Below are 18,389 nucleotides of genomic sequence, written 5' to 3' on the forward strand. Positions count from 1 at the left end.
GAGTACCTTTATGCGACTCATGAACGTGGTACTCAAACCTTTCTTGAGCAGATTTGTGGTCGTCTACTTGGATGACATTTTAATTTACAGTCAAAGCAAGGAAGATCACTTCAAACACCTTCGCAAAGTGTTCGAAACTTTCCGAGGACAAAAGCTATATGGAAAGAAGGAGAAATGTTCATTCTTGGTCAAGAGTGTCATATTTCTCGGCTATGTGGTTTCTAAAGATGGAGTTTCAGTGGACCAGGCAAGGATCGAGGCCATTAAGTCATGGCCTACGCCTAAGTCCATCACAGAGGTTCGGTCTTTCCAAGGACTTGCTTCGTTCTATCGAAGATTCATAAAAGATTTCAGCACCATCACAAGTCCCATCACCGAGTGTTTAAAAAAGGGAACATTTGTATGGACCGAGGCTGCTCAAAAGGCTTTCGAGACGATTATTCAAAAACTTTGCAAGGCACTTTTATTGGCACTCCCGGATTTCACTCAACCATTCGAGATGGAATGTGACACAAGCGGTGTTGGAATTGGAACCATACTAATACAAGGAAAGCGATCCATCGCTTATTTCTCCGAGAAATTAAATGGAGCCAGGCTCAATTACTCGATGTACGACAAATAATTTTATGCTATCGTGAGAGCTCTTCAACATTAGAGTCACTACCTTTGGCCGAGTCATTTCATCTTGCACTCGGACCACGAATCACTGAAGCACATCAATGGACAACAAAAGTTAAACCCACGGCATGCTAAGTGGGTGGAGTTCCTACAATCCTTTCACTTTTCATCAAAGTATAAACGTAGCAAGAGTAATGTGGTGGCCGATGCTCTCTCACGACGGTACTCATTATTGAACGTGCTCGATGTACGGTTACTTGGATTTGAGGCATTGAAGGATTACTACGAGCATGATCCCGACTTTGGATAAACCTTTGAGATTTGTAAGTCCGGAACTCATGATGAGTTCATTATTCCAGATGATTTCCTCTTCAAAGGTAATAGACTTTGTGTTCCAAAACTTCCAACTCGGGAACTCCTTATTCGAAAAGCTCATGGAGGTGGACTTGGAGTACATTTCGGGGTAAACAAAACTGTAGATATTCTCAAAGAGCATTTTCATTGGCCCCAACTGCAAAGAGACGTGCAGGATGTGATACGAAGGTGGGAACAGTATCAAGTCAAAGAACCGTATCAAGTCAAAGAACCGTATCAATCACCAATTGACAAATACATTGATAAGAAGCTACATGATGGGAACTCTAATTTCTTATTGAAGTCAATTTTCATGGGAGCTCATGATGATCTTGTTGCTTCGAGCAACCATTATTTGGATTTTGGTAGAATTGTGCATGGAAGGTGGTGGGAAGGAAATCACAAGAAAGTAAGGCACAAGCAAAGATGGCACAAAATGGTTGTGATTGACAATACTCATTACAAATTCAAATCACCGCAGAGGGATAAACATAAAGACTACATTGAAGATAATGAGCAGGAGAAGAGATCAATGGGGTGCGTAAACTGCTTCATGTTCTTAATCAAGTTTGAATCTAACTTCCAAATTTGTTTTGATCCCGGTGGCATCAAAGATGATTCGACTACGTGTTCGGGCTTGTTCGGGTTTATAATATTCATCTTTGATCCCGGCATACTGAGGCAAGATTTAAGGACAATTCCTTTCAAAGAGGGAGGAATTGATGTGAATACGAATCATCTTGATGAAATAATTCTCGAAACAAGCGACCAAGACAACCCGAGTCACCAAGCATGGATCGGTTCGAATAAGAGTCGAGGAAAGTGCATGATCACCCGCCAATGGGACGAGTAGAACCGTGTGGAGAACCGTGTGGAGCAAGGATGAACCTCGAATATGGGCTAGACCAAATGCATTGAATAAGCTCACATAGTTTTTGTCATAGCCTAGTTTTTACAAAGGTCTTACCTAGTTTTTGGTTTAGTCTTGCCTAGTTCTTCCACATAGCCTAGAATTCACAACAAGGCATTAAAGACTAGCCTTGGGCACCAAGGATTTCAGCCTATATAAGGCTTGTAGTCCTCATTTGTTTAGCATCTAATTTTGAAGTAAAAACTTGAGAGTATTCTCTAAAACTTGTCTTGTCTTCTTGTGTTGTTACACGAGTGATTTGGCTTAAGAGGCCGAAACGCGATTTCGCACCTTGCTTGAACGAGGGACGTGATCCTAAGTTTAAGTCGGATTGTTTGACGAGTATCAAACAATTCACCCATTGGCGTAGCTATAGGTCTAGCTACGACAAATATCCTTTCTTTTTCATTCAAATCTCGCTACGAATATACGGATTGATCGGGTTGCACCTAGTGCATTCGGATCCTTCGTCTATTTTCTAGTACAAGTTAAGACTTCCGCTTGCGATTCACATCATAATGATAGCTTATAGCTAATGATTTACTCTTTTATGATGGGATAATTGCTATATGGAGATGTCTTGACATAGTAGGTGGGAGATGGACAATGAACCGAATAGGCTTGATCTTGACTATTGGCAAGCTACAAAATTGGTAAGGTAGAACCTCCTTAGACCGACGCATCCATATCCGGTCTCTCTTAGGTGAGTGTAGGTCTCTTTATGATATGTGTTTCATCAAAACGCATAAGTATGATCTTCATTTCATCTCTTTATAAGCATGCATTCATATGTTGTTAGCATTTTGGAGCCATTCACATGATTAAAATTGCCTTTTTGAACCCTTCACAAAATTAATCCCTAGCTACATATAAAATGGCCTACCTTGTTGAGCTAGTAGCTTTGATTAGTTGTGTTTGGTTGCTCATTTAGGATTTGTTTTATTTTGAAATATCATTGTGAGCTTGGTCTTAATACTCTTGAAGAAGAAATGAGAAAAAGAAAAAAAATGAAAAATGATGAAAAGAAAGAAAAGAAAAAGATGAAAGAAAAAAAAAAAGAAAAAAAAAAGAAGAAGCATGAAATGGAAGAAAAGAAGTATGATTTGAATTGAAAAAAAGGAAGAAGTTGATGTAAGAAATTCTCATATTTTATTATCATCTTTTGGAGAATTTTCTTATGGTTTGCATTACAATATTGGGTTAGTTTCGGGATTGAGCATCCTTACATTTTGGATAGTTGCTAGCTTAACTTAAGCTTCACATTTCCATATTCTTTTGTTCCCCTTTCTACCCATATCTTTTACCCTTCTTCTTTCCCATTTGGCTTCTTATTCATGCTTGCATATGATTGTTTTTGGCTTGTAGTTTTGAAATGATTACCATATTAGATTACGGGCACATTCTCATAAGTCGAGAATAGATAAGTGTTATTCACACAAATGTCCTTTCAACATACAAATGAGAGTGAGTGCATCGTGAGAGTCCATTAGTAAAAAGATCATGCAAGAGCTTAAAGGTTCGTTCATAGTTTTCCATACTACGCCGTCATGTAAATCTCATCCATGTTTTTGCATTATTCCGTTGCCCATGTTGTTTCGGGATTTGAATCATTATGGATAGCTTGTTCTGGGATATTGCATTGGATGGGATATGGTTTATTGCTTAGGGACAAGCAAGAGTTTAGCTTGGGGTAGTTAGATAAGTCCATTTTATATACACTTTAACCCCATATTTTAGCTCTATTTTACATGCTAATTTGCATTAATCTTAGTGTTATTGAGCTAATATTGCATTCTATTTGTATTTGCATGGTTTGTCATATTTTGTAGGTATTTGAGCTTTTAGGAGCATAATTCTACATATGTTGAAAACAATAGAAGCAAGGCTAAATAGAAGAGCATGATGGACCAACCAAGAGATGTTGCATGTATTTGCATGGTAAAAGTCATGGATTAAAATGAAGAAATGCAAAACAAAGCCAAGTGAAAGTCAAACAGAAAATGCAAAGTCCACAAATGCTACTTAAGATGCTCAACTTAGGATACTCTTTGGAAGGTCTTAAGGTGCTAATTATCACATTTAACCGGCTGATTAAAGAGGTATTAAGGATTTGCATGGGATTCCTCAAGCATTTAATCAAGGAGTTAAGAAGATAAACCCGGAAACCCACGCCCCGATCGGTCACGCCCCCGATCGGGGTTGATCCCTTGTTGGACTTTTACGTTTTCCCCCTATTTTCTTATAAATAGGGGCCTTAATCCGTCATTAGGGATATCTTCGTTACATCTTCTTTATGCATTTCATACACTATTTGACTCTCTAGTCTTAAGGAAAGTTCTCTCTTAGTTTTCATTTGTAGTTTCAATATTGTTAAGCAATTGGTTAACAAAGCATACTGAAATGAAATAAACATGCAAATAGAAATGCAGTAAAAATGTAGATGGATGCAAACAGACAGATGCATACCCTCCCCAAACCAAATCACACAATGCCCTAATTGTGTTCAGCAAACAACCATCAGCAGTGTAAAAAGGGATATGCGAATGAGATGAATACAAATAAAGTAAAGCACAAGAAAGAAAACTTACAATGTATACAAGAATGACCTCCCCAAACCAGTAGAAACTAAGGGGAGGATGTGGCCAGCATGCCACTAATCAACAATCTTCAACTAAGTGTGGGTGAAAGTAGGCGCTCAAGGCCCTTAAAAGCTTATCATAAATCTGAGCATTTGCTACACAAAAGCATAAGTAGCACCAAAGTAAAATCTGAGGAAATAAAATCAAAGTTAGAGACCGTCTCAGCTTACTGGAATTTCTTTGACAGCTCTCATAGAAATCCACCAATTTATACCACCCATCAGCTAAGCATAGACCATCAAAGCTCAAACCATAAGGCACGAAAGACAAACAACCGACTCCCACATCGACAACATGCTTAGACAGTTATTCTATATAAGGTGGAGGAGTCAAGTGTGTAATAGGAGAAGGTGGGTAGTCATCCCAAATACAAGGGATGGTAAAGTCAAATGTGTCAACGGGATCTCCCATAATAAACTCATCTATTATATCATAATATGTATCCCATTTGACCTCAAGAGCTTCTAATTGCACATCCTCACTCTCCTTATCGCAAGGCTCGTCACAAAAGGGGTTCTCTAGGGAGTCCGACAAGTCTTCACCATGTGGGTCACTGTCAGCAAAGCTTTCATAGAGGGGTTCTAGATTATCCTCAAAGAAGAGGTTATCAACTGAGCATATGGTCTCCTCCTCTATGTTTCCGTCAATAACTTTTTCATTCTTTAAAATGGGTTCTATGGTCTCACCCACTCCCTCATCCATGTCTGACTGAAGTGATTAAGTGGGTTTAATGCTCTCAATGGCAAACCAGTCAAAGAATTCCAAAACCTCGTTGACAGGTTTCCCACGGAAGTCTCCTCTACCTATTGAGTTGAGGTATGCTCGTGTTGGGCCATTTATACCCTGGATAATAGACAAAAAAATCTGGAGAGCAGACAAATTTCCACGATTTATAGTATTGAGCCATTCCTCAAACCTGTCTATATATGCACCAAAAGACTCATTCTCATCTTGCGGGAACCTGATGGTAAGTAACATGAGAACGGTCTCAAGGAACTAAAGTTCCCTGAGACAAAAGACAAACAAAAATTAAACAAATAGAAATACGCCGCCTCCCTAGCAACGATGCCAAAATTTGACAGGCTAATCGTATACCTACTAAAAATAACCAACTGGTCTCTAACTAATATAGCTAGGGAAGTCGGGATCGTATCTACAGGGAGGCTATTTGCAAATCTAAATGTCAATTCAGGTCTGTCTGAGTCACCAAATTGGGGGGTTTTAAATTGGGTTTTGTCTATTAACTAAAGTAGCAAACAAAAGAAAGTAAATTATAAACGAATTCAATTAAGAAAGAAACAGCTAGGATGGCCAGTTCACCGCAATCCACAACGATCTAAGGTAAGGTCAACAGTCAGCAATAAACGGTCTGCATGGTATTAAAAAGGTCCTCTCGGTCCAATGTTTGACCTAGAATTATAATGTTGCTCTCGCCCTAATTAGAGTATCCTATTATTCATAGCACGTCTTCGCCTTTTCCAATCTCTCGATCCAGGTCAAGGTTTAACAAGATGGTCTACTAATTACGTGCACTTAATTAATCAAACCGATATCAGATGCTATGATTAACAAAACAGACGGAGTAAACAACTAGACCCAAAACCCTAACATATCATGTCATAGAACCGCGGATCCCCTATATCCTAGCACGAGGGATTTACCTATGCACAATTAAATGAAGAACAACAATCAAAGTAGAAAAGAAAACTAATGATTGCATGATGGAATTAAATAGATATTGAACTAGCATAAAACAGAATAAATAAGAAAAATAATGAAAGTAAGGAACGAAGAACAATTGAAATTACCGAAATTGAAACGGAAAGATTACAAGTTTAGATCCGAAAAATGGAAGGAGCAAAGCAACGTGTAAAACAGTTTTTGCAAAAGTAAAGATGCCCTCATCAAGTTCTCAGCTTGTCTTTATATAGAAATAGCTAAGAATTATTAATTAAACGACTAATGGGCCGAAATAATAAGTTAAGCAAACACGACATGGTAAGTGAAATAGTCGATCGACAAAAATTCCAGTCGATCAACTAAATAGAACAAGCGTCAGGTCTCTAGTTAGCAAAAAGTAGATCGACTAGAAAGACCAGTCGATCAAATAAAGATACCAGTCGATCGACTATAATCACCAGTCGATCGACTTTTCTTTAGTGCGCATTTCCTGCAATGCGTACTGAATTTCAAACGGCCGCCATTTCTTCGTTAATTAGGCAAATAAAGCGTTTTCAGTGGCGTTGGAAATCTAAGAGGACAAGCTTTAACTTTTAATTGGAATCACTTGATTATCATTTGTAGAACTCGAGTTATGGCTCTTGAAAGTAGGCATTAGTAATGTAAAGCCTTTCTTTTGCTCGCTAAGCTTCTTTACTTCACTAAGTACTCCAAAAGGATGGTTTCCAAGCTCATTTCCATCAAGACCAAGATTTCAAGCTTCCGTGATGGATTTTAGCTTATTTGCACATACTCGAGCCTATAACCTGCATAAAACACAACACGGCCAAAAGTAGCCAAAACAAGGGAGAATAGTAGCTTACGCTACTCAACAATGCATATAAATGCGTGCAAAAGAATAGAATAATTGTATGAAATAGGCACGCATCAAACCTCCCCAAACCAAACCCTTGCTTGTCCCCAAGCAAGCTAAGACTAAAGATATGAACAACTAATGGAACAGTAGACAAGCTCAGAGCTAACTATGCTTCATACGCCCAAACCAATTTAATGCAAGTGGCCAAAACCAAAGTACATAATCGATTGCAAACGAGTTATAAATATGAAACAACTTACTGGACCTTCAACCTTGCAAGACTTGTATATATCGGACTCTCACGGGTCGCTCATCACTCGTTAAAGAACATGGTGAGTATATAGTGTAAGATAGAAGGAAATGTAGTCGCTCACCTAACTGCAACCTATAAGAACATGCATGTAATCTAACATGATAGTTATCTCTACCGACCGTACATATGTATTCCAACCAAATAGGACCAAATCACATGCCGAGGACTTACAAATATGGTAAAGTGAGGTAATTGGGTAAAAAGGGACAAAACATTTTTGGAAGTGTGGAGATAAGAGATAAGCTAGTATCAAATGCAACCAAATAGTAAACTCGTCCGCCTCATAAACCCAACTTAAAAGAATAAAATAATGCCAATGTGGCATAAACTCACTCATACCATCAAAACACAACTCCCCATAATATATAAAGACAACCATGGGAGTGAAAATCAGCACAATTTTGTCCGTCTCTTTTTTTTTTTCAGCCGTTCATTTTTTTTCTTTTTTGATCTCTTTTTTTCTTGTTTACCTTTTTTTTCAACTCTTTTTTTTTCGGCTAAGTTCAACCCTCTTCTCATTATCAAATGCAAATACCAAACTGATGGATAACACATACCCATAATTAACAAATAAACTAGCTTGACTAGGGTAGAGTAATTTAGGATTGTAGTTAACATTTGGGTCAAAACAAGTCAATTTGGCTAATGTAAGGTTCAAGGGTAGAATAAGAAGAAAAAGGATGCCTCTCCACGTGTGACACCGCCGCTAACTCGAATGCATATAGTTACTAAGAGACAAAAATCATGTTTATGCAAATTAATGTTACATGTCTCATAAGGAGTACTACTCTCATCCTAGAATGAAACTGATCATGAATGTCATCAGTTTATTAAGCTCTATAACTCAGAAATTTTGAGTAGTTTGCCGATATTAAGTCGAGTTTATTCGTTCAGAAAAGTTAATCACAAACTCGTACATAATGCAATGACCGTACAAGAAAAGCAATGGCAAAGCAAAGCTTGGGCTGAAAATAAAGCACAGACGCAATTTCATCATTGTCGTCTAACTGTTCCGACTCGACCTAAAATGCAAAATAAAACATGTTTTTGTAATTTTTTTAAAATTTTTTCAATTTTTTTGAGTTTCTTATAGTAGAAAAGGAAAAACAAAGCATACAGAAATGAAATAAACATGCAAACAGAAATGCAGTAAAAATGCAGATGGATGCAAACAGACAGATTCATACCCTCCCCAAACCAAATCACACAATGCCCTAATTGTGTTCAGCAAACAACCATCAGCAGTGCAAAAAGGGATATGCGAATGAGATGAATACAAATAAAGTAAAGTATAAGAAAGAAAACTTACAATGTATACAAGAATGACCTCCCCAAACTAGTAGAAACTAAGGGGAGGATGTGGCCAGCATGCCACTAATCAACAATCTTCAACTAAGTGTGGGTGAAAGTAGGCGCTCAAGGCCCTTAAAAGCTTATCATAAATCTGAGCATTTGCTACACAAAAGCATAAGTAGCACCAAAATAAAATCTGAGCATATAAAATCAAAGTTAGAGACCGTCTCAGCTTATTGGAATTTCTTTGACAGCTCTCATAGAAATCCAGCAATTTATACCACCCATCGGCTAAGCATGGACCATCAAAGCTCAAACCATAAGGCACGAAAGACAAACAACCGACTCCCACATCGACAACATGCTTAGACGGTTATTCTATGTAAGGTGGAAGAGTCAAGTGTGTAATAGGAGAAGGTGGGTAGTCATCCCAAATACAAGGGGTGGTAAAGACAAATGTGTCAACGGGATCTCCCATAATAAACTCATCTATTATATCATAATATGTATCCCATTTGACCTCAAGAGCTTCTAATTGCACATCCTCACTCTCTTTATCGCAAGACTCGTCACAAAAGGGGTTCTCTAGGGAGTCCGTCAAGTCTTCCCCATGTGGCTCACTGTCATCAAAGCTTTCATAGAGGGGTTCTAGATTATCCTCAAAGAAGGGGTTATCAACTGAGCATATGGTCTCTTCTTCTATGTTTCCGTCAATAACTTTTTCATTCTTTAAAACGGGTTCTATGGTCTCACCCACTCCCTCATCCATGTCTGACTGAAGTGATTAAGTGGGTTTAATGCTCTCAATGGCAAACCAGTCAAAGAATTCCAAAACCTCGTTGACAGGTTTCCCACGGAAGTCTCCCCTACCTATTGAGTTGAGGTATGCTCCTGTTGGGCCATTTATACCCTGGATAATAGACAAACAAATCTGGAGAGCAGACAAATTTCCATGATTTATTGTATTGAGCCATTTCTCGAACCTGTCTATATATGCACCAAAAGACTCATTCTCATTTTGCGGGAACCTGATGGTAAGTGTGGACATGGGCCACGTCTTGGTCTGTGGATTTGGGCCACCTACCGGTCCGCGGTCACGTGCCACCTACGAGCCCACTTCGATCTGTGGACCTGCAACGGTCTTTTTGAAAGCCATGCTCGGCGGCGTAATGATGCTTTCGACCGGATCGTTTTAGATCGGTCGGTTTCGTCTCGGTTAGGGTCTCGAAACGATTAGAGATGTTCGGAGTCGCCACCAAGCATTTATGGGATGCCTGGAACCCGTTCGAATTCCACTTTATACCTCGGTCAAATCGAAGCACAAAGCAGCGTTTGACATAGGTACTAAAGATAAGGAAATCGTCCCTCTTTAGCATCCTATCTCTAGAATGACTCTTGTACGCCCTGGATAAGGTCGTCCACTATCCAAAGTTTCTGAGTAAGAGGTGAAGGTACATATTGGAAAGCCCTTTAATCAGACACCCAATGCCGCCCGCGTTAGCGGCCTCTACTGATCGATCTTGGTTGGTTGAATGCAGAAGTTGATAAAACGGTTTAAATGCATGAATGCGCATCCAATAATTTAAACCTAACATGTGAGAGCTTTCTAAGTCGGTCGATTTAATCCAAGTATCAAGCATAAGATGTCGAGTTGGATTAATGGTTGATTTGCATGCAAGACAGAAATTAAACATCCATTTACCGTATTAGGTTTAGGGTGCATAACATGATCCATTTGTCTTAGTAAGGCATTTTGCAAATGTGGTTTTGATAATCAAAATAGTCGTCTGATCCGTCCTATATCCGGGCTAATCGGAGTCGGGATCGTCCTAGACTAATGCTGGAAGGGAACAGGCCCTGTATCAGACGGCCATATGAGGCGCGAGCCAGCTGGCGATACAAGGGGCCTCCCTCTGGTTTTGAGAATGAGAAATGGGGAGCCTGTTTAGGCGCGGTTTAGCCCACGGTTTTTGTGCCGTGTTCTGACCTTTTAGAAAATGTTATAAAACGTGTTGAAAAATGGGTATTTGGACCCGGTTTGATTTGAAGGGGTCGTTTAGACCGCATTTGTGGATTTGAGGAACTCGACTCGAATAATCATCATTATTTTGATAATATTCGGTGTCGGGTTCGATTTGACAAACTTGACATGAATAGTTTTGAAAATGATTATTGAATAATTGTTTTAAGTCCATTTGAATGTTATTAGTCGATACTCATCATCGTACCCGGGTTAAAATCCGGCATGGTAGGATGACTTTGTGTTGGTGACTAATATGTTTGTTTGAAAACGTAAAGAAATGAAATAAAAGGCTTTAAAATACCTTCTAAATGTCATTAACCAAATATTATCACCGAAACACGGATTTAACCGTCATGGTATGAGGAACCAAGGGTGAAAAATGTTTTATGGTTAAAACATGTGAAATAAAATAAAAATGGTTCGAAAATACTTGAAATGGTAAAAACCGATTACAAATATGAAAAATGGATTAAGGGAAATGACGAGAACAAACACGGTTGATCTCTGGTCTGAATACCCCATTTAGGCGCGGGCTAGTTGGCGACCTAAGGGGCTTCTGCCTCAGACCAAAAATCAGTTTTGGCTCGTTTATTCCATGTTTTGGTTCATGTTATGCATGTTTTAGCATGTTATAGTCATGAAACGAATGAAAACATAATAAAAGAGGATTTTTACACCCTCATACTTACATGTTTGGTTATGGCGAGTGACCGACGTAAGTGTAATAACTCGTTTGATCGGAAAAAACACGGTTTAAAACCGTTTTGGTAAGTAAAAAAGAGTGTTTTAAACTTAGTGATGGTGTAGTGGTCGAAGTGGTCGGTCAAGTGATTTAATGCACGATGACGGTACCAAACAATGTGTAAGGCTTGTATTTACGATCGGTAGGTCGTAAATACGCGTCGGGTTGTGACTTAAGAAGTCGAGTCGAGAATTTTAAGGGAGAAAAGAGGGGGTGGACACTCGCGTAACTCTCAAATGGGTGGCATTTGAGGGGTATTTATAGGAGAATGAGTGGTTGTGTGAGTTTTGAGCAACGTGGCCACTTGGACTGCTCAAAGAGGCGCGAGCCACATCACGGTTATTCGAGTTGTGTTGTCACTTTCACAACAAACGCAATCATGATTTGTTTTATCCTAGGTTTTGTAGTCACATGTTTGGTACTTGACCAACATGAATCCGGGAAAACTTAAGGTAGAAGGTTTGGAAAGTTTTGTTTTTGGTGGTTGACTCGGTTTGACTCGTTGTTGGAGTCGGGATTTGAATTTTTGAGTCGGTTTTTGGTCCAGTGTCGGTTTTGACTCTAGTTAGTGTCAATGCGACCCCATCGTCGTGCATTAAACAATCCAGGTATTTTTGAAATGTTTTGAAATGCTTTATTTTCGAAATCGTTTTAAGTTTTCCGACGTAAAGTTGTACACAAACTGTCGATCAAACGCCGCGATTCCAAAACATGTTGTAGTCCGATAATCATCGGGTGTTTGTTGGAGTCTCAGCAGATACTGGGTATCTACAGTAAGTAACATGAGAACGGTCTTAAGGAACTAAAGTTCCCTGAGATAAAAGACAAACAAAAATTAAACAAATAGAAACACGCCGCCTCTCCGGCAACGGCGCCAAAATTTGACAGGCTAATCATATATCTACCAAAAATAACCAACTGGTCTCTAACTAATATAGCTAAGGAAGTCGGGATCGTATCCACAGGGAGGCTATTTCCAAATCTAAATGTCAATTCAGGTCTGTCTGAGTCACCAAATTAGGGGGTTTTGAATTGGGTTTTTCTATTAACTAAAGTAGCAAACAAAAGAAAGTAAATTATAAACGAATTCAAATAAGAAAGAAATAGCTAGGATGGTCGGTTCACCGCAGCCCACAACGATCTAAAGTAAGGTCAACGGTCAGTAATAAACGGTCTGCAGGGTATTGAACAGGTCCTCTCGGTCCGCTGTTTGCCCTAGAATTCTAATGTAGCTCTCGCTCTAATTAGAGTAACCTGTTGTTTATAGCAAGTCTTCGCCTTTTCCAATCTATCGATCCAGGTCAAGGTTTAACAAGATGGTATACTAATTACGTGCAGTTAATTAATCAAACCGCTATCAGATGCTATGATTAACAAAACAGACGGAGTAAACAACTAGACCCAAAACCCTAACATATCATGTCATAGAACCGCAGATCCCCTATATCCTAGCACGAGGAATTTAGCTATGCATAATTAAATGAAGAACAACAATCAAAGTAGAAAAGAAAACTAATGATTGCATGATGGAATTAAATAGATATTGAACTAGCATAAAACAGAATAAATAAGAACAATAAAAGAACAATAATGAAAGTAAGGAACGAAGAACAATGTAAATTACCGAAATTGAAAGGGATAGATTACAAGTTTAGATCCGAAAAATGGAAGGACCAAATGATGTGACCAATATTTAAGCATATTTAGTCCCCGAATTAGCCTCGTTCCTATGCTTTTTAGTGCATAATTGGGTCATTTACTATCCTTAGTCTATCGTTTTGCATATTCTTTGAGGTTTTGTTTCCTTGGTAGGAGAGGAGTGTAAACCTTGCATTTTCATGGCAAAATGGAGCTAAATTGATCGAATCTAATGACTAAGCATCAAAAGGAAGACAAGACTAGAAGGCCTATGTAAATAATGAAGTAGATGGGCAATGATGAGAAGATCCTTGCATCTCCAACAAGATCCTTGAGGATTGTTAGAAGAAGAAAAGAAGAGAAGCTTGCTGACCAACTATCCAGGCGTCGCAGCCACGGGAAGAGCGTCCTGGCTGGCTACTATCCGAGTGTCCCGTGGCCAGTCCGCTCGTCCTGACCCCTCCCAATCCGAGCATCGCCTCCATCAAGCCGCTCTGATTCCTTTCTAGTGCAAGCCGTCTCCCCCTTCAGTCCGCTCGGGATAAGCATATTTTACGAAGACTAGTGAAGCGGAGATGAGCATCTCCTTCGAGAGGAGAATTTCCTCAACTTTTATTAAGGGTATTAATCGTCATTTAAGCCCTTAGTAACCCTAATTTATGTACTTAATCCTTAGTATAAATACCCCACTGTACTAATTAGATTATCATGTTCTTCTTATGCAATCTTAATACTCTTTTTATGTTACTTTAATCTCATCCTAATCTTGTAATCAACTTTTAATTAAGCATTAATACAAATCTCATTTCCTTAATTTCTCTATTGTTCATCATTTATTTTGGGTATTGAAGATTATTTGGGGTTTATTTGGAGGATTGACAACCTTTCATCATTCATCAAGTACTTCTATTATTCTTTGCTTATTATTTTGGAATCATTATTAGGTATAATTCTCTTAATCCCTTTTAATTATTGTTAATCATCTTCATTTATTAATCATGTTTTGTCTTGCTAGTATGATTGACAACCTTGTTAGCATGTTAAACTTGATAATGAGCGAGTAGTCATCTTAACTAGGGTTAGTGGGGAATTAGTGGAAACCAACATGGGGATTGATTCATGCTTAATATAATATGCTTTCATAATTAATTTGCTTGCTTGTTGTGATTTCAACTTATTCACATGTTTTTTTTTTGGGGAAAGTTAAGTATATATCATCAGGCAAAAATAAGAGTTCATGTACATCATTCACAACCAGCTACAAAAAAGAATACATAAATCAATAAAGAATGAAAGAATAAAACTAAGTCCCAAGAGCTTGAAACCATGTCTGATCCTTTATCTTCAGAGGCTTAGTATTCTGCTTCAAAAAACGGGTCTTGACTTCATCCATACTCAGCTTGACTATTGCATCAGGACTCCTTACCACCATATCCAGTCTTGCTTCATTGCGGATCCTCCAAATCCAGTAAATTAACGCAACATGGCAGGCACCAGCAAATCTCCTTTGAAGTTTAGTAACTTTCCTGCCTGCAGAATACCAGTGAACCAGATCCTGAATTCTGAAATTGATGTACAGGTATTTCTGCAGCAGTCTGATACACACCTTAGCATACACACACTCATTAACTATGTGAGCATGACTCTCAGGTGAGCTTGAACAAATAGGACAATTTTGGTCAATCATGAGTCCCATTTTCAGTAGCCTATCCTTAGTAGGTAACCTCTGCTTCAGGTACTCCCACATAATAAACGAGCATTTAGGAGGGTTGAGGCTATTCCAGCATAAGTATCTCCACTCTACCAAAGGCTTCTTCATCCTCAACCAGGTATAACCAGCAGCAACCGTGTATTCACTAGAAGAGTTGAGCCATCTATTGTGGGTGTAGGCTTGCTTAAAAGTCTACATAATTAAAGTAATCTTCTTCCATTACCAACTACAATCTGTAGGGGCCAAGTAATCAGTCCAAGATCTATCTTTCATATATACATGACTAACCCATCTCACCCACAAATGATCTTTTTTGTTTGCAAGCCACCACACATACTTCCCAAGCAAGGCTTTATTCCAAGTCTTAGCATCCTTTATACCTAGCCCCCCTTCATCTTTAGGATAACAACAATAAGTCTAACTTATATTAGAAGCTTTCTTATACTCAGACACTCCACTCCACAAAAAGTTCCTACAGATGGCATTGATTCTATTTAAAATACCTGAGGGAATGAGAAAGATAGTAGCCCAATAAGAGTGAAGAGTTGCAAGAACAGAATTAACTAGGACTACCCTTCCAGCATAAGTTAAGTGCCTGGCTCCCCATCCCCTAATCCTAGCCACAATCTTTTCAGTAAGCTTCATACCTTAATTTTTGGTCAACTTCTTGGATGAAATAGGGACCCCTAGATACTTAAAGGGGAGAGATCCCCTATGAAAACCAGAAACTTGCAAGATGGAATCAATAATATCAGAAGTGACACAATTGAAATAAATATCAGATTTACTCTTATTCAAGCTTAGCCCAGATGCCTCAGAGAAAGTAGAGAAGGCTCGTAGCATCCACATAATAGAATTTTCATTACCTTTGCAAAATAATAAAAGATCATCTGCAAAAAGCAGATGATTCAGCTTGAGATGTCCACACAGAGGATGAAATCTAAAGCTATCCTGTTGAGCCACCACTCCCAATATTCTGGACAAATACTCCATACAAATGGTGAAAAGCAAGGGGGAGAGGGGATCCCCTTGCCTTAGCCCTCTCTTTCCTTGAAAGAATCCAAAATGATTGCCATTAACAGCCAAAGAATATGTAGGACTCGTCACACAAGCCATCACCAAGTCAATAAATTTAGGAGGGAATTGCAGGGCTTTCATCATTTGCTTTAAAAATTTCCCCTCCACTGAATCATAGGCCTTTTTAAAGTCTATTTTGATTAAACATTTAGGGGAGGCAGTCCTTCTATTATAAAGCCTCACAATGTCTTGACATATAAGCACATTCTCCACAATATTTCTCCCTTTTATAAAACCACCTTGACTTTCACATATAATATCAGGAAGAACTCTACTCAGCCTCTTACACATGACCTTTGACAGAGTTTTATAAATCGTGTTGCAACAAGCTATAGAGCGAAATTCTAAAACACTTGTAGGGTTTGCAACCTTAGGAATCAGTGTGAGAGTAGTAGTGTTAGCTTGCTTGAGTAGCTTACCAGTCTTGAAGAAATCTTGGATAGCCTCAATGACATCAGGTCCCACAATCTCCCAAGAGTCCTTGAAAAATTGGCTGGAAAATCTATCAGGTCCAAGGGATTTAGTAGCAGGGATAGCCATCATACAGTCCTTAATTTCAGCTGCTGTAACAGGAGCCAGCAGCATGCTCTTATGTGCATCAGTCACCAGAGGACCCGTCCTAACAGTAGGTCCATGAACATCAGAAGTAGGAAGAGAGGTGCCTAAAAGACTTATAATAATCAGTAAAAGCAGTCTCAATTCCCAAACAGGTATTATATTCCACTCCATCAGCACCCTTAATACTCATCACTCTATTGTGAACATGTCTAGCTCTGATCATATTATGGAAGTAACTAGTATTCTCATCCCCAAATTTGATCCAATCCACTTTGGCTTTTTTACTGAGAAAGGAGTGCTGAATCTTACTGAGATGTCTATAAGACTCAGCAGCATCTCTTTCAGCTTGAAGTAACTGTTGATCAACAGGGTTATTATGCATTTGCACTTGAATCTCCTCCAACAAGGCTTTAGCTATACCAGCAGATTTCTCAACATCAGCAAACGCATTCCTGTTCAACATTTTGAGTGGTCCTTTTAAGCCTCTCAGCTTGTTCACAAGCCTATACATTAGAGTCCCAGCCACAGACTTACACCAAGATTGCTGTACCACAGTGAGCTTATGCACATGTTATGTTTGATGAAATGCGAGTCTATGAATCCATGCATTTTTTACCCATCACTTATCTTTTCAATGAGACTTGTAACACATAAACCAACTCGAGTCTCATTAGACCATGCATATAGTTGGATAGGGAGGATTAAGTCGACTTGTAGGTGTTGTACAATCTAATCGATTCGGCTCCGGGACTCAAACCTTCCTAGGGATTGTAAGATATACACTAACTCGATCCCATCACAATAATAATTGCTTGCATCTAGTTGAAAACATGTTTGTATGATCAAATCCCATGAATCCCCTATGAACCCATGACACCCTAGTACTTTTAATCATTTGTTTACATCTCATTTTAATCATCTTGCTAGTTTATTTACATTGTTAATTAGTTTAGTTGATCTCTTATCTCAACCCAAATTGTGACACCCTTAGACACAACCATTTTCAATAGAAAATCCTACATCAATACCCGTCCCTTGGGATCCGACCATTACTTACCTCTTTACTAATAGTAGAGTAATTTGTGAAGTTATAAATATTGTTTTGGTCCAGGTACTCCTAACGACAAGTAACCGAAAATGACACTCCGACCAAAAATGGCGCCGTTGCCGGGGACGGTGTTAACTTGATTTGATTTTATTTGATTGTTCTTAGTTGTGTCTTTCTTTGCCTTGGGGAAGTAAAACTCCTCAAGGTTTGTTCTAATTATTTTCGAGTTGTTTGATATTTTGCATGTCTAGAAGATCACAAGGTAACTTGTTACCCATTGATCACGAAATTGAAAGGACTTTGACAAACAATAGAAGACTTGCTAGAAATACTTTGAGAGGTATTGGTGAGGTTGTAGATATTCATCCAAATACTATTGACTTCATCAACCCTTTTGCAAGAGAAGGAGAGGAGAACCTTACACAAAATCAACCACAAAATCAACCCACAATGCCTAAGTTTTCATCACATTCCGTACCAACCGAGGAGAACCTACCCAATGGTACTCCCACACCATAACACTTGACCGGTAATTTCATTTCAAAATCCGCATTTATCCAATTAGTCGAAAGAAGCCAATTTGGGGGGATGCCTAGTGAAGACCCTCATTCTCACATGGAGACTTTTTGTGACTATTGTGATACGATTTCACAAACCGGAGTGACTCAAGACCAAATTCGTTGGGTCTTATTTCCTTTTTCTTTAATTGGTACCGCGAAACAATGGTTAAAGAGCCTTGATAAAGCTACTCTTGGTATTGACTCTTGGAAGAAATTGGCACTTACTTTCTACAAAAAGTTCTACCCTCCGGAAAAGACTAACATGCTAAGAGCCCAAATCACGGGATTTAAACAAAGGGACGAAGAATCTTTGTATGAAGCTTGGGAGCGATTCAAAGGAACTTGTCGCTCATGTCCTCATCATGGACT

General features: G+C 38.8%; 1 protein-coding gene and 1 non-coding gene across 2 annotated transcripts; both read right to left on the minus strand.

Annotated features, from left to right (window-relative positions):
* Positions 1 to 14,369: 14,369 nt before the first annotated feature.
* LOC141588267 (uncharacterized) lies at positions 14,370 to 15,422 on the minus strand. Its single transcript, XM_074409717.1, has 3 exons — positions 15,281 to 15,422; positions 15,066 to 15,172; positions 14,370 to 14,969 (listed from the first exon to the last, which is right to left on the minus strand). Exons 1-3 carry the CDS (start codon positions 15,420 to 15,422, stop codon positions 14,370 to 14,372), a joined length of 849 nt encoding a protein of 282 aa, XP_074265818.1.
* A 2,860-nt stretch (positions 15,423 to 18,282) lies between these two features.
* LOC141589286 (small nucleolar RNA R71) lies at positions 18,283 to 18,389 on the minus strand. Its single transcript, XR_012520232.1, has one exon. It is a non-coding gene; the product is annotated as a small nucleolar RNA R71 (small nucleolar RNA).

The sequence above is a fragment of the Silene latifolia genome, chromosome 6 (genome assembly GCF_048544455.1).
Source record: "Silene latifolia isolate original U9 population chromosome 6, ASM4854445v1, whole genome shotgun sequence".
In the NCBI taxonomy this organism is placed as follows: domain Eukaryota; kingdom Viridiplantae; phylum Streptophyta; class Magnoliopsida; order Caryophyllales; family Caryophyllaceae; genus Silene; species Silene latifolia.